General features: G+C 45.0%; 1 protein-coding gene across 1 annotated transcript in view; it reads right to left on the reverse strand.

Annotated features, from left to right (window-relative positions):
• The window catches only part of CDYL2 (chromodomain Y like 2), a 166,139-nt gene extending 157,406 nt beyond the window's left edge, over positions 1-8,733 (reverse strand). Inside the window, exon 1 of the mRNA XM_045796056.2 lies at positions 8,371-8,733. Within this exon, the coding sequence (XP_045652012.1) occupies positions 8,371-8,394 (24 nt within the window). The 5' untranslated portion in view covers positions 8,395-8,733. The remainder of the gene's footprint in view (positions 1-8,370) is intronic.
• Between the last annotated feature and the right edge of the window lie 4,804 nt (positions 8,734-13,537).

The following is a 13,537-nucleotide window of genomic DNA, read 5'->3' on the forward strand; positions in this document are numbered from 1 at the left end:
AGAAAATGCTGGAACTCCTCAGCTATGGAACCCTTTTCCCAATCAAAAATGGTTCCAGGAAACCTAACACATAAAATCAGATGCATGCAATAATTTCTTAGTCTAGATATCTTTTGTAAGTTTAATTTATGCCACTTTCTTATCACTGAACTAACTCATGAGAACAATAATGCCTATTTTGATTAATAACGAAATTTTTCAGTGAGGTCCAAGACTGTTAGCTGTCCTCCTGTTACAGCCTCAACAATTTATTTCTGCATTTGGTTTGCTTGTAAATAAGAAAACAATCTTTGATTTGCTAAGAAAAGTAGTTGTAAGTGGTATCAGGTTTGGTTTGCTTTATTTTTATGATTTATGATTTATGATCTCGGGGCATTCTGCATTCTAACGGGTCCTGAAGTCTGAAAGAAGAAACAAAGGAAATGTTTGGTTTGTGGTTGACCCTCTAAACATAACAATCACTCATATTACTTCTCTCAAATTAAAAAGTCAGGGTAGAATGACCTAGAACTCTCAATAAACCCCAACACTCTCTTTTACACAATAAAAGGAGGAAAGCATTAGATGGTCAGTTATTATCACACAATGATTATTACACCATGTCTAGAACATTCACCAACCACCACCATTTGAACACTGAGTGGGTGTTAACTGAGTGGGGTCCACTGTGCTGTAAAGCTATTTGCTTGTATAATTATACGTGAGGAGATATAAACAGGCGCGAATTTTTTTAAGAACATTGCAGACCTACAATGTTGCTAAAACAGTGTGTTTACCAGAGGTTCAAATATATGTCCAGAGATGGCAGGAAAAGCTGTATTCTGAGGTGTACTCACAAAAAATAGTTGACTTGGCTGTTCTTTTAATGTACTGAACACTCCAACGTGTTAAAAGTGTGGTATACAACCATATGTGGGCGTTAGGCCTTTATCACATTCTGAACAACAGTTTAAAAAACATTTGTGGCTGCAGCTCCAGCACCTGGCATGGTTCTAGGCACACCATTGACACATAATAAATACTTAATTGATGGATTATTAAACAAATGACTATTTTTAAGTAAAATTCATATCCAGAATTCATATAAGCTCCATGGCTTGTTAGTGAGGCCCATTGAAACATAATTTGTAAAACGCTGGACTAGAAGACAAGGAAATGAAAATCAGAGTGGAAAATTCCCTGGTCAAGAAACTGACGATAGTGTGGTGGCCCCTTGGTCGGGGAATTCCTGGCATGGCAGTGTGTGCCCTGCTCAGGAATAACCCCCGTGGGCCAGAACACCAAGGCCCGGCAGGGTTCCTGAAGCTCTTCACACATGCAGACAAACAAGATGATGACACTCCCTACTAAGTGAGGTTTATTTGAAGAAGTAACAGGCACAATCAGAAGGAGAGATTTCAAAAACACAAGTGATCTCCCTGTACAGAAGAGGCCATCCAGGTGCAAAAAACCTAAAGGACACATCTAGGAGCACGCTGTTACCAAGTGGCAGAGTGTGGGCCAGAAACCTGGCAGTATCGATCAGGACTCAGTCAAGGAAGCAGAACCACTAGGATATATACATGAAGAGATAGACTGCAAGGAATTGGCTTATGTGTTTGAGGGGGAGGGGTGCTGGCTAGGCCAGTCGGAAGTTCACAGTGCAGGTCATTAGGGAGGGCAAGCTGGAACTCTTCCCAACTGCAGCTGCTATTCACAGGTGGAATTTTTTCTTCTTCAGGTAAGCCTCAGTTCTGACTGAATCAGGCCCACCAAGATTATTGAGAATAATCTCCCTTAAATTCAACTGATTATGGACTTCAATCACATCTACAAAATGGCCTCACAGAAAGACCTACATTAGTGTTTGACAGAATAATTGGGGACTGGAGCCAGCTAGGTTGACACCTAAAACACTATCATGGCCATTTACCTATAACACCATGGTGATCTGTCCACCATTCCTCTCCTCTCAGAAAAATGCTGGTACGACAAACCCTCAGTGAAGAACTTTATCTCCTGGTCCTCAATTTAGCAAGATCTTTAGAAAGGTTCTGTATCTCTACATTATATATGTTCTACTTTTTTCTCCAGCTAAAATTACTGAAGATGCCAGACCCCACGGTCACAGGTCAGCAGAAGAGGGGTTTGTAGGGTTTTTGGAAAATCCCTTCTCCTATGAATGCAAGTCCCATAACCCACCGTCTACATGACAACTGTTATCCAAGTCATCCACGTGCAGAACCAGGGGAATGGAGATGGCTGATCCATTCTGCCACTTTGCCCCTGGATATCACATTCACTCTCTCTACACAATCATGCCCAAGATTCTTAAAAGTGTTGCCCACACACCCTCTTGCTCCTGATCATACCGCAGTCAGACCCTCCCTCACCCACCAACACACCCTATGGAACAGATGCTCCCTAAGGTTACCAATGACTTCCTGGTATTAAATCCAAAGGACACTGTAGACCATGCCTTCTTTCTTGAAATACAGTTTCCCACTGTCTTCCATAACAGCAAAGCCTCTTGTTTTTCCTTCTACCTCTCTTGCTATTCCTTGTAAATCTGATATCACTTCCTTCTCCTCTTCCATGGTTTTCTCCAGTATTCCATCACTGGACCCTCCTCATGTTTACATATTGTCCTTCGCCTTTAATTGTGATCTGTCCACTAATAATTCCCAATCTCCTGAGCCAGGTGCTCCTTCTGAGCTTTAGGTTCTCATGACCACTGCTGTGGACCTCTATACCCAACGTTCCACAAACACTCTGAATTCACTGTCCTTTCCACCACCCTACTGCTTTCAATTAATGCTTCTTCCTGGGCTCTCTATCTCCATGACTGGCTCCACTATCCACCTAATGGACCAAAACAAAAAAACCAAACAGTTACCCCTCAACTCCTGCCTTTCTCTCAATTTGAAGGGATAAGGGATCGGTACAGCTCATTTCCTTACACTCCTCAGTGGCCACCACCTCTCCTAAGAAGCCTTCCACTTCTCCAAGGCTGGATTCCCCCCATCATCCCAGAGAACCCCATCTTCCCCCGTATTAACTTTTCCCATTGCACTGTAAAGTGCGCATTTCCTTAACTATATCTCTACTAGACTATGGACTTACGGAAAACACAATCTCATCATTTCCCTAGTGCCTGGCATATATTTGGTGTTCTAGTAACATACAATGAACAAATCAAAGATGATGCTATGAATTCAGCCATATCTCTACCTCTCTTCACCATCCAAGAGATGCAGAAAGACCTATAACTCTGGAATCTAAATGTGTGTCTCTAATACTTAAGATCTTTGATAATTACCATGCCTAAACCGTTCCTTAGCAATTGGTCAGATTGCAAGAAGCCGTATAAACTCCTTTCAAGGACAGTTTAACCCCCTGAAGAAATGATCTTACACAATGAAGAATGACTTGACATAAAAGTCTACCTGAAAATAAGCTGATATCTACCCACAGGGAATAATTTAAAATAACTTTCAAAAGATGGGAGAATCATAGTTCCATTTGATATTCACCAGGTGCCTACTATGTGCCAAGGGATCAATTCAACTCAACCAATATATTCTCTTTGAAGATATCTGATTCTTCAAATACTGGTACAGAGAAGTTACATCACTGACCGTTTATTCAGCTACTACACATTTGACAGGAATTACCTCAGGTTTGACTGGTGAATAGGGAAATGATGTCAGTATAACAAGTAAGTTGCATTGATTCTTATGTAATTTTTCCTAGCTTGTTAATATTCTGAAGCAATCCTAGCAACGCACCCTCACAAAGGAACAGAAAGATTTAATGATGCAAGAAGACCTTGGAACAAAGCTGAAAATGCACTCCAGTGCCTTCTTTTAACACGAGTGGTGGCGGATTATGGCTTCAAGAACCACTATGCTTTCTACTAGGTTAACCAGCCCTGGCGAAGCTGCAAGTTGCAGATAAAGAAGCTATGAAACCATTTCTCCCAGTAGAGATGAATAAAGAGGCCTATGCCCTGGGCCAGAGGTAATTTTGATGAAAATAGTATCTATTAGAAACAAATGCCCCCTGTGATCTACAGAGAGGAGGCATGAACCCAATCTGAAGGCTGTGAAGGATGGACTGACCTGTTAAGGGCAAACACTAGCCAGGTGGAGATTTAACCAAGCTATGTTTTTATTAGATTCATTTTTGGTTTCGTTTCTGGTTACAAAATTCCATAAGTTTTCAACAATCTGCCTCAATCCCATTTTTCTCAGAAACCCATATTTTCCCATATTTTTAGTGTGTGATTTTGCAGAATACAAGGGCAGAAATGCCCATGTTCATCATTGCAGCAGAGTTAATTTTTAATGAAAGTAAATTTCTTTCAACAAAACTAAAATTATCCTATTATTATTGTTATTTATCTTATTGGGAATGAAAGGCAGGCAGTATTTTCATACACACACACATACAAACATACACATAATCACACACATATATCTATTAGATATGGATGCATATGCTTACCAACCCCCCCCCAAAAAGAAATATGGCACATTTCATCCTTTTAAGAAAGAACTCTGGGGTGTATAAATAAACTGTTGGCAAACACGCAAGGAACTATCCCTGTCAAGTCCATCTTGGCTACTACTGACTTTGTCTACACATATACAGCATTCTCTGACCAATTTTGCCAAAGAAGAAGAGACAGACCTCCTCCACAATTGTCAGCTAATCACAAGGGAGGGGGTGTTAAACACCACCCAACAGCCACATGGAAAGCCACATGGTTGAAGCTTAGTTGCGTTCAATCCTAATGAGTAACGGTCTGGCTCTCTGGAAAGGGACTCAGCCACACCTCCTTCCAGAGAGAACTGAGAGCCACCCATACACATGGTGTTACCACCACTGAGTGATCACAAGCTGGGGAGAAAAAGAGAACAGAAGATAACACTCAATACAAGGATAACAAAAGTCAGCCAAGGTACTTTATATACGCTTAATTCAGTCTTCTGTTCACTGATTCTGTCAACGAGTATTTGAATGTGCAAGAAGCTAGGGACACAGAGAGGGAATAGACAAGAGAACTGGGCTCCTTATTCCCTGATTATGTCTGATACCCAAACATCTTAGTAAACGATTGATTATATTCTTGGGGTTGTAAACTCTAATGTTTGCTGGAGCCAGGTAAGTAACGTAAGAATGGGCACATGGTAATAGGGAGCGCTGGGACAAGGACAAACTAGAGATCACATGTACCATCTAGAGATACTCAAATCCATTTTTCTTATCTACCATGGAGGCAAACCAAAATACATAGATAGCCCACCCTGCTCACAGACTGCCACTTTATGACCCTTATGTCTAGGAGAATGTAGACCAGAGCATCTGGATAAGAATTTCATTTTGTATCCGGATACCAGATTCTAAGACAATCACCCAATATTTAAGATCACCTTTCTATAGGTGATGACTATAATACACCAGAAGATGATGAGAAGAACTCTTCTATAGGGGAAACAAAGCAGAAGTACCTATCAAGATCCAAAATTTTGGAAAGGGAGCTTGATTCTGTATTTCCTCATTATGATTGAAGAGTGCCATTACATAAAGTTTTTATTTTCTGACATTTTTTAAATCAGTACCTATTTCTTAAAAAAAAAAAAAAGCTATCTGAGGAAGGTTTACTCTTTACAATTTAATTATCTAAAGCACCAAAGAGAATACGAAGCATCTCTATAATCCAAATCTTGTCTTCACTAAAAAGGGTCAAGGATAATGTCAGTAGACACACAGGTAAAATGTATCAATTACAAATATAATCGTTCTTAGCCCACTCAACGTATGGTTTCTTGGTTAGAGGTTATAAGAAGCCATCTTATATATACTTGAATATTTAATTAATATAATACCATAATTAAGAATAAGATCAGTTTTCTTCTTTTTTGTCTTTTCAAGGTCAATATACTAGATATTCCAAGATCTTTCCTTAAATCGATATCCTTTTTTTACACACACAACAATTTTACAGTTAGAAATATATATACACTAATGTACAGTTCTCAGCACTTAATTGTTTTTAAAGCTAAATTCGGACAACAAATTAAATTCTTCGGTATATGTTATATAATGTAGACACAGGCCATAAAAATGTTAACATTGGTTACATTCTCATAATGCAAGTTAGCCTTTTTAGTAATGATGATGCAAATAATCAGCTATGGGAAAACTATTTTACATCTAGTACAATTACCTACTATCACAGAAGTAATTATTATTATTGTCCTGTTTATCAAACTCCAGTAGAAACTCTTGAGGTGCTAAGATAGTTCCAAGGCCAGTGTGAAAATTCCCCTTAACAGATTATGATTACCATTGTTAAGGAGGGTAGTTTCAGGTGAACATTAAACAAGAAATTATCCCCAGAAGGTTCTTAAGTTCCAAACTTCAAATGGGGAAATATTGACAGCTCCTGATACAGCCTCTTAATGCCTTCACAATACACCTAGGCAAATGTGAGCAGCTCTAGGGTGACTCAGAATCAATGGGTAGAAAAATCCACAATTCTCAGGAAATGAGCTTTGCGCCCGAAGAGTATCTACTCTTTACCAATGTCCTAATGGTGCTGGCTATACTTGGAAAAGCTCAATCAGACCTCCCATTTTACTGTGCTTCAACTTTTGGTTTCAGACATTGCTCCGCCATCTTGAAACAGACCTAAGTGCTTACATGACACATTGGCCATGATCTGTCAAAGTTCTTCACCAGATTTCTACCAAACTTCACCTTCCTTATTAGCATAAGAATGAGGAAGGCAGTAGGGTTAAGAAGAGGTCAGTTTGCAGCATTCTTTCAAGGAGTGCTAAGATCACCCACGTGTCCCATCTGAGCCCACTGGTTAGTAGTGGTCCATGACTGGGCCTTACCAAGTCCAGCATCATCCAAAAAAACCCAGTCACACAGGAAGCCAAGATGCTAACTTGCTTGTTCTCCATTCTTCTCACACAACAGCCAGCAAATCTACCATCTGAAAAGCTTCAGCCGCCCAGAGGGCCCACAGGAAAAAGCTCATCGTAGGTGAATCACCCCTACAGTCTCTTGCGGGTGAATCAACCCTGCAGCTTCTTACCCATTAGGTTAATTCCACCCTTTCGGGGTGCTCATCTCAATTTAGTCAAGAGCCTTGAGAACCAGGGCTAGTGTTCACGGCCTTATTTATTTAGGGAGTGCGGGTCCAGGCCGAGCGCTGACGCTGATTTCTTGGAGGATCAGTGGGCCTTCTGGTTGAAGATGGCTGGTCTCTTAGCTTCCTTACTCTGACCCTTATCTTGGGGCCAACACCGTTTTGGAGGCATTCTCCCCAGGGAGTGGGGCTTGTTTCTCATTTTGTCCACTTGTCGGGAACCCAAAAGCTGTAACAGTTGTGTCCAGAGCTAGCTACTACCCAGCTCCCAGAGGCCACAGCTATTCCTCCATTGTTTCACAGATGCCAGACTAACATCTTCCTTGACCACTTTTAAGACGCTTTCAAAGTCTCCAAGGCTGGCCACGACCTGAGTGGACCTGGGTGGACCTGGACACAGGTATCCACTGAGGGTGACGCAGAGTGTCGGGAGCAGGGCTCACATCCCAGGTCCTCCAGCAACATGTTACCACCCACCTCCGACTTCCATGTTCTCCTCCCTTCCACACAGGGCCCTCTGCAGCGCCCCCTCTCGCCCCCAGCAAGCACGACACCCGCAAGGACCGCCCCCACGCCCCGGCCTGGAGGGCTTCCGAGCCGGTGGCGGGGGCAGCAGGTGGGGGGAGGGAGGAGGCGGCCCAGTGGCCCTGGGGACCGGTTTGGCGGGTGTCCCCCGAACCCCAACCCGGTCGCCCCCTCGCAGTCTCCCCCCACTCCCCTGGACCCCGCCTCGCCGGGGCTGGGCTCCGCTCCCACGCCCGCCCCCCACCTCTCCCGCGCCCAGCCCGGGCCGCGCACCCCCCGCCCCGCACCCCCGCCGGCCGCCGCGCGGCCCCCAGCATTCCCGGCACGTCCGGCGCCGACTTTTACCTGTACTTTCTGCACTCGAGGCGGCTCGTCGGGCGAGAAACACCTCCCCGGGACCGCTACCTCCCCCGCCCCGGCTCCGCCCGGCTTCCTCCTTCCCCTCCAAGGCCGCAAAGTAGATGGAGTAAGAGAGTGTGTGTGCGAGAGAAAGAGAAAGAGGGAGCGGGCGCGGGCGCCGCGGGAGGGCGGGCGGGAGGCGCGCCTGGCCCCCGCCGCCCTCCGGCCGCCGCCGCCGCCGCCGCCGCCGCCGCGGGCTCGGCAACTCCGGCTCGCGCCCGGCCCCGGCCCCGGCCCGGTCCCCGCCGCCCGCCGCCTGCCGCCGCCCGCGGGCTGGGGCCGGCCGCGCCCCCGCGTCCCCGTACCTCGTAAAGGTCCCCAGAAGCCATGCCAGGCTGCGGAACTTGGCTCGCCGGGTGTGCGCGTCTGCTCGCTCGCGCCCTCCGTGCGTGTGCGCGAGGGGGCCAGTGTGCGCGTGTGTGTGCGCGCGTGTGTGTGTGAGTGTGTGTGTGGTGTGTTGAGTAAACTGTGTTTTTGCAGAATGACAGGCTTGGGGGCTGCCTATGCGCAGAATCAGAGCGGGCGGCGGCGGGGCTGGCGTAACCGGCAGCGGCGGCGGCGGCGGCGGCGGCACGAGCGCGGGCAGCAGCGACGGCCGCGCAGCGCGCCCGGGAGGCACCGACGCGGCCCGAGCGCCGCGGCCCCCGCGACCCGGCGACCCGGCGGTGGTGGCTGCAGCGGGCAACGGCTCGCCCCGGCGCCGCCTGCAGGAAGCCGCCCCGCGCCCGCCGCCGGCCCGGACGCTGCTGCCACTGGGCGAGTCCCCGCCTCCCGGGAGCCCGGCCCGGCCCCCGGGGAGGGGGGGCGGGGGCGGCTGCCCGGCCGCGCCCCGGGGGACCGGTCCCGGAGCCGTGGAGCGCTCGGGCCCGCCCCGCCGCCCCGGGCCGGCTCCGGAGGCGGTGGCGGGGCCCCCCGGGGGTGGCGGGCAAGGTGCCCGCCGGGCGCACCCGGCCTCGGGCAGCGAAGGGGCGGCCGGGGAGGCAGGTAGAACGCTGCGGTGGCAAGTCTCAGGGAAGGGGCCCCAGCTGGGCTCAGCCGGCCAGGGGCCTCACCTCTTCCCACTCCCACCCTTACCCAGCCCAGGGAGGGAGTGGGCGCTGTACTAAGAGACCTGGCCCCTCGTGGCTGCGCAGCCCATCTTGGCTGCATAGCCCCTCCCTCCAGTCTGGTTTGTAAGACGTGGAGGCCCCGGGGAGAAGGAAAGACATGGCCCGTACGGAGGCCCCAACACGGCACCTCAAACCCTGGAAAGTCTTTAGAGCCAGGTGTAGCCTCCTATCAACAGCCGTCCCCTGTCCCACATTCATTCACTCATCACTACAAAAACATTTTCCAAAGCCTACCCAACTACACAGTGTCCCTAGACAGGCACAACTGGGACCCTGCCACGAGGGGCTTTTAATCCAAGAGGAAAGACTAGCCACAGGCGTGGGAACAGGATTCAATCCTTCAACAAAAAAGGAGTTCCTACTGTGTGCCAAACTCCAGAGCTCAAAGAACTGGAGAAGCGCTTTCAAGTACAAATTCTAAATTTAAAGTCTCTTCCTACCTGGATAAATGGTCATCCTTCTCTCTATAAGTGATATGGTTAATTCAGAGTCTGGGAAGACTGTCCTGAACTTGGAAGGAAGGTCTTCCTCATCCCAGCGCCAAAAATGCCCAGTTGGTCACTCTCTCCAGATGAGAAGTGGACATAACTCACATCCTTCCTCCTTCATTTCCTATTTGTGAGACTTTAGACAAGTCACTTTACTCATCTCTAAACCGGAGATGGTGATAAACACCTAAAATGAAGAATTAAATAGAGATCTACATATATATGAAGGGGCCTATAGCAGTGGAACCCAATAAAGGTTATTTGTGTCTGAATCTGGACCCTGAACTGCCCTTGTGGAGAGAAGGTTGGTGGAGGAGAGTGTATGACAAAGAGAAAGGGTTTAATCTAGAGGCTGTCAAACTTTAAATAAAGTCACCAAATTTTTCAATTAAAAAAACTGCTTAGAATCTGAACCACAGAGTTTTCATGTCTGGCTCATTCTAGGACACATGAGTTTGCATATGCTGTTCCCTCTGCCTAGAATGTCGTTCCACATGGAATCCATCTGGAAAACTCTTCCTCTTCCTGCAGGGGCTTGTTTATCTTTGTATCACAAGCATCTATCACTATTCCTGGCAGAGAGCGAGTACACAATGAATGTTTGTCAGGCTATGCCAATACAACAGATTTTATACCAATTTCTAGTTAAAATCCCATATTAAAACAATGAGGGGGGGAAGGGTGAGCGTGTAGAAATAACAAAGTGTATGTGGTTTAAAAACTGTAGAAATTGTTATAGCAGTCCTCTCCCCTTTTCATACTATTTTTCCAATGGTTATGGTTTTAAATAATAACATTAATAATAAACAGTTCTCAGTCTGTAAGTCACAAAACAAATCTTAATGATCCTTAATTTGTAGTTGGGAATAAACGCGCCATCATAGCATGAGGATGTAATTTGGAAGTAGAAGACAAGAAAGAAACTGTGTTTGGAAATAATCTGCTCAGACAAATTTGAATCTATAATCAGTAGTTTTATAAAAACACCAAAAACTTGACTTGTACTGGCCAAATTCTCCTTGGGAATGTGAGTACACTTTGAAAAAACTTTGTCTAGACAACAATTGTTACAGAGTTCACAGAAGAGAATATTCACTGTGGATTGGCATGCTCAGGGAATACGTTATGAAGGAGGTAGAATTGAAATGCATCTTGAAGACTCGTTGGGAAGGAAGGACAGTATTCTAATTTGGGAAAAAGGTAAGAGTAGATGGTAGGTGGTGTTGCAATGGGAGGGGTGCTGGAAGAGTAGAAGACTGATCCATCAAGGTCACAGGACTTTGGATAGCAAATGTGGGTCAGTTCATGGAGAGTCTTGAATGGTTTGCAATTTAGCAAGTCAGCAGTGAAAAATTGGAGAAGACTTTTAAATCCATCAAAAGCACGTACCAATCACAAGTGTGCTTTAGAAAACAAATTCTAGAAGAAATAGGAGAAATGGACTTCAGCAGTTGAGGTTAGAGGCAGGGAGACCAATTGCAGTGGTCCATGGAAGTGACAGTAGAAATGAAGAAGAAAAACTGGATTTGCAAGGAAGAAACCCGCCAGCCACCAACTTTCATTATGGTCACTCCACTTACTTCCATAAAGCATTTGATCCAAATCAACAGGACTTGATGACTAACAGGATGTGTGTGTGCATTGTGTGTGTGTGTGTGTGTGTGTGTGTGTGTGTGTGTGTGTGTTGAGAGTTGGGGGAGGGGTGAGCAACTAGGGAAAGAAAGGATACAGAGATGACTAAGGTTTTAAACTGAGTGACTGAGCTACCCATCCATCATAACATTGTTCTATTTTGAGCTTGCCTCCAGACCATCACTGGCTTCCAGAAAAGCCAGATGCTTCCTGAAGGATGAAGGGAAGGTTCTTCATCCTCTGTGGTAAGGTTGACCCAACCAATGGACAGTTCCATGCCAGATTCTTCAGATGACATAGAACCACTGTTGCTTATGGAGAATGGGAGATACCTACCATACTCCAAAAACTGGGCTAGGCTCTTCATACTAGTCATAACTTAAAGGCAAGTGATAAAACTCAACTCAAACTGATTTAAAACAAAGAATTTATTGACTCACATAGATTAGAAAAGGATGGAATTGCTCTCAGGGTTGGCTGGATTCAAGCTCTCAAAGGACATATAAAATATAATATAGTAATATAATATAATATAATATAATATAATATAATATAAATCCCAGGGAAAGGCTCTGCTTGATTGATTGTAGATCATATGCTCTTATTTTGGCCCAATTGCTGTAGTCAATCACTGATAGTACTCTATGATTGGCCAGCTTAAGTCACACACCCACCTATGGGGCAAGAAAAGTACAATAATTGGCAGCTTTACCAGAATTACATGATTGGAAGTGGGGATGAGCAGAAGCCCAAAGGAATGGAAAAAGGCATACTGGGAAGATAGATATCCACTATATGACTGAACAAACCTGGGGCAGAATGAGGACTTAGAAGCAAGGGCAGCTATATGCTGGGAGGTTCTTGACTTAACCATGTTGCCCTTCCATTTCCAAATGTATTTGTTATTTTTTGCGGCACAATCAACTATCCCCAAAACTTAGTGCCTTAAAACAAAAGGTATTTCTTATCCCATAGTATCTCTGTGTTGAAGATTCAGGAAAAGCTTAACTGGGTATTTCTGACTTCTAGTCTCTTAAGGGGTTGCAGTCAGAATGTTGCCTAGGACTGCAGTTATTTGAAGGTTTCACTGAGTCTGGAGGTTCTACCTCCAAGATGGTGCCCACACATGGCTGATTGGCAGGAGGCTTCAGCGCCTAGCTATGCAGATCTCTTCATAGGTTTGCCTGAGTCACCTCATGCTATTCTCATCTAGTCCCCCAAATACAACAAAATAGAGCACAACTGTCAAAGCTTCAGCTCTTTCTAGCACAGAGCCCCTAATTAACCTGATGTGTTGGTCCATGCTAAAGCTATCTGATGCAGAGGCAATTTACAGCACATCAGACTATGTGACTGGGGATGTCAGGTTCATGCCCTTCATGTTAAAGATGAGAAAACTAAGACCTAGATTGGGTGATCCAAGAGAAATAACAAGGAGGAAGTCACAATGGCTTTGACCATCTAATCTTAGAAACCAAGCACTTAGAAACCAAGTCACTTCCACCATCTTCTATTCTTTAGAACTGAGCCGCTAAGCCTAGACCCCACTCAAGAGGAGGCAACTGAGCTCCCACCTTTTAAAGGGAGGGCAATCAAAGAACTCATGGACATATTTTTAAACTACCACACCACATCTGTAAATTGAGGTGATAAATACCCCATAGAATTGTCACTGTAATAAGGGCTGAATAATGGTATTAGTTATAATTACTATTAAAACTACTAAAACCAGCTTCAAACTTGATATGTATCACTAATATCCTTGAATGTTCAAAATTTCTATAGAAAGCCATTAAATCAAATAAAACCTTCAAAATGAATATTTTTCTCAAGCCATAAACTCTTGTTACTAATTAAACTTTATTTTTAGCATTAACTTAAAAATTCTTTACTTTAGTAATAATATTAGTAATTGAAGTAAAGTCCTACTTATTCAGTACAACATGCTAGGTATTGTTCTCACTGAACACAACAAATATCTTGCCCTCATGAAGTTTACAGTATAGTGGAGGAAAAGGACAAGAAAACAAAATGCATATATAGTATGATTTCAAGGATTGAGAAAAAGTATGAAGAAAAATGAAGCTAGGTAAGAAGACAGAGCAGAAGTGAGATGGGTGTACACAGGGGACAGAAGGGGAATTGGTTTAGATAAGGTGGTGAGGCAAGACCTCACTAAGGCGGTGACATTTGAGCTAAAACCTGAACAAAATGAGAGAGAACACAAATCAAATCAGAGCGCA

This window comes from Ursus americanus, chromosome 21 (assembly GCF_024610735.1).
Source record: "Ursus americanus isolate L20-20 chromosome 21, mUrsAme1.1.p, whole genome shotgun sequence".
NCBI lineage: Eukaryota > Metazoa > Chordata > Mammalia > Carnivora > Ursidae > Ursus > Ursus americanus.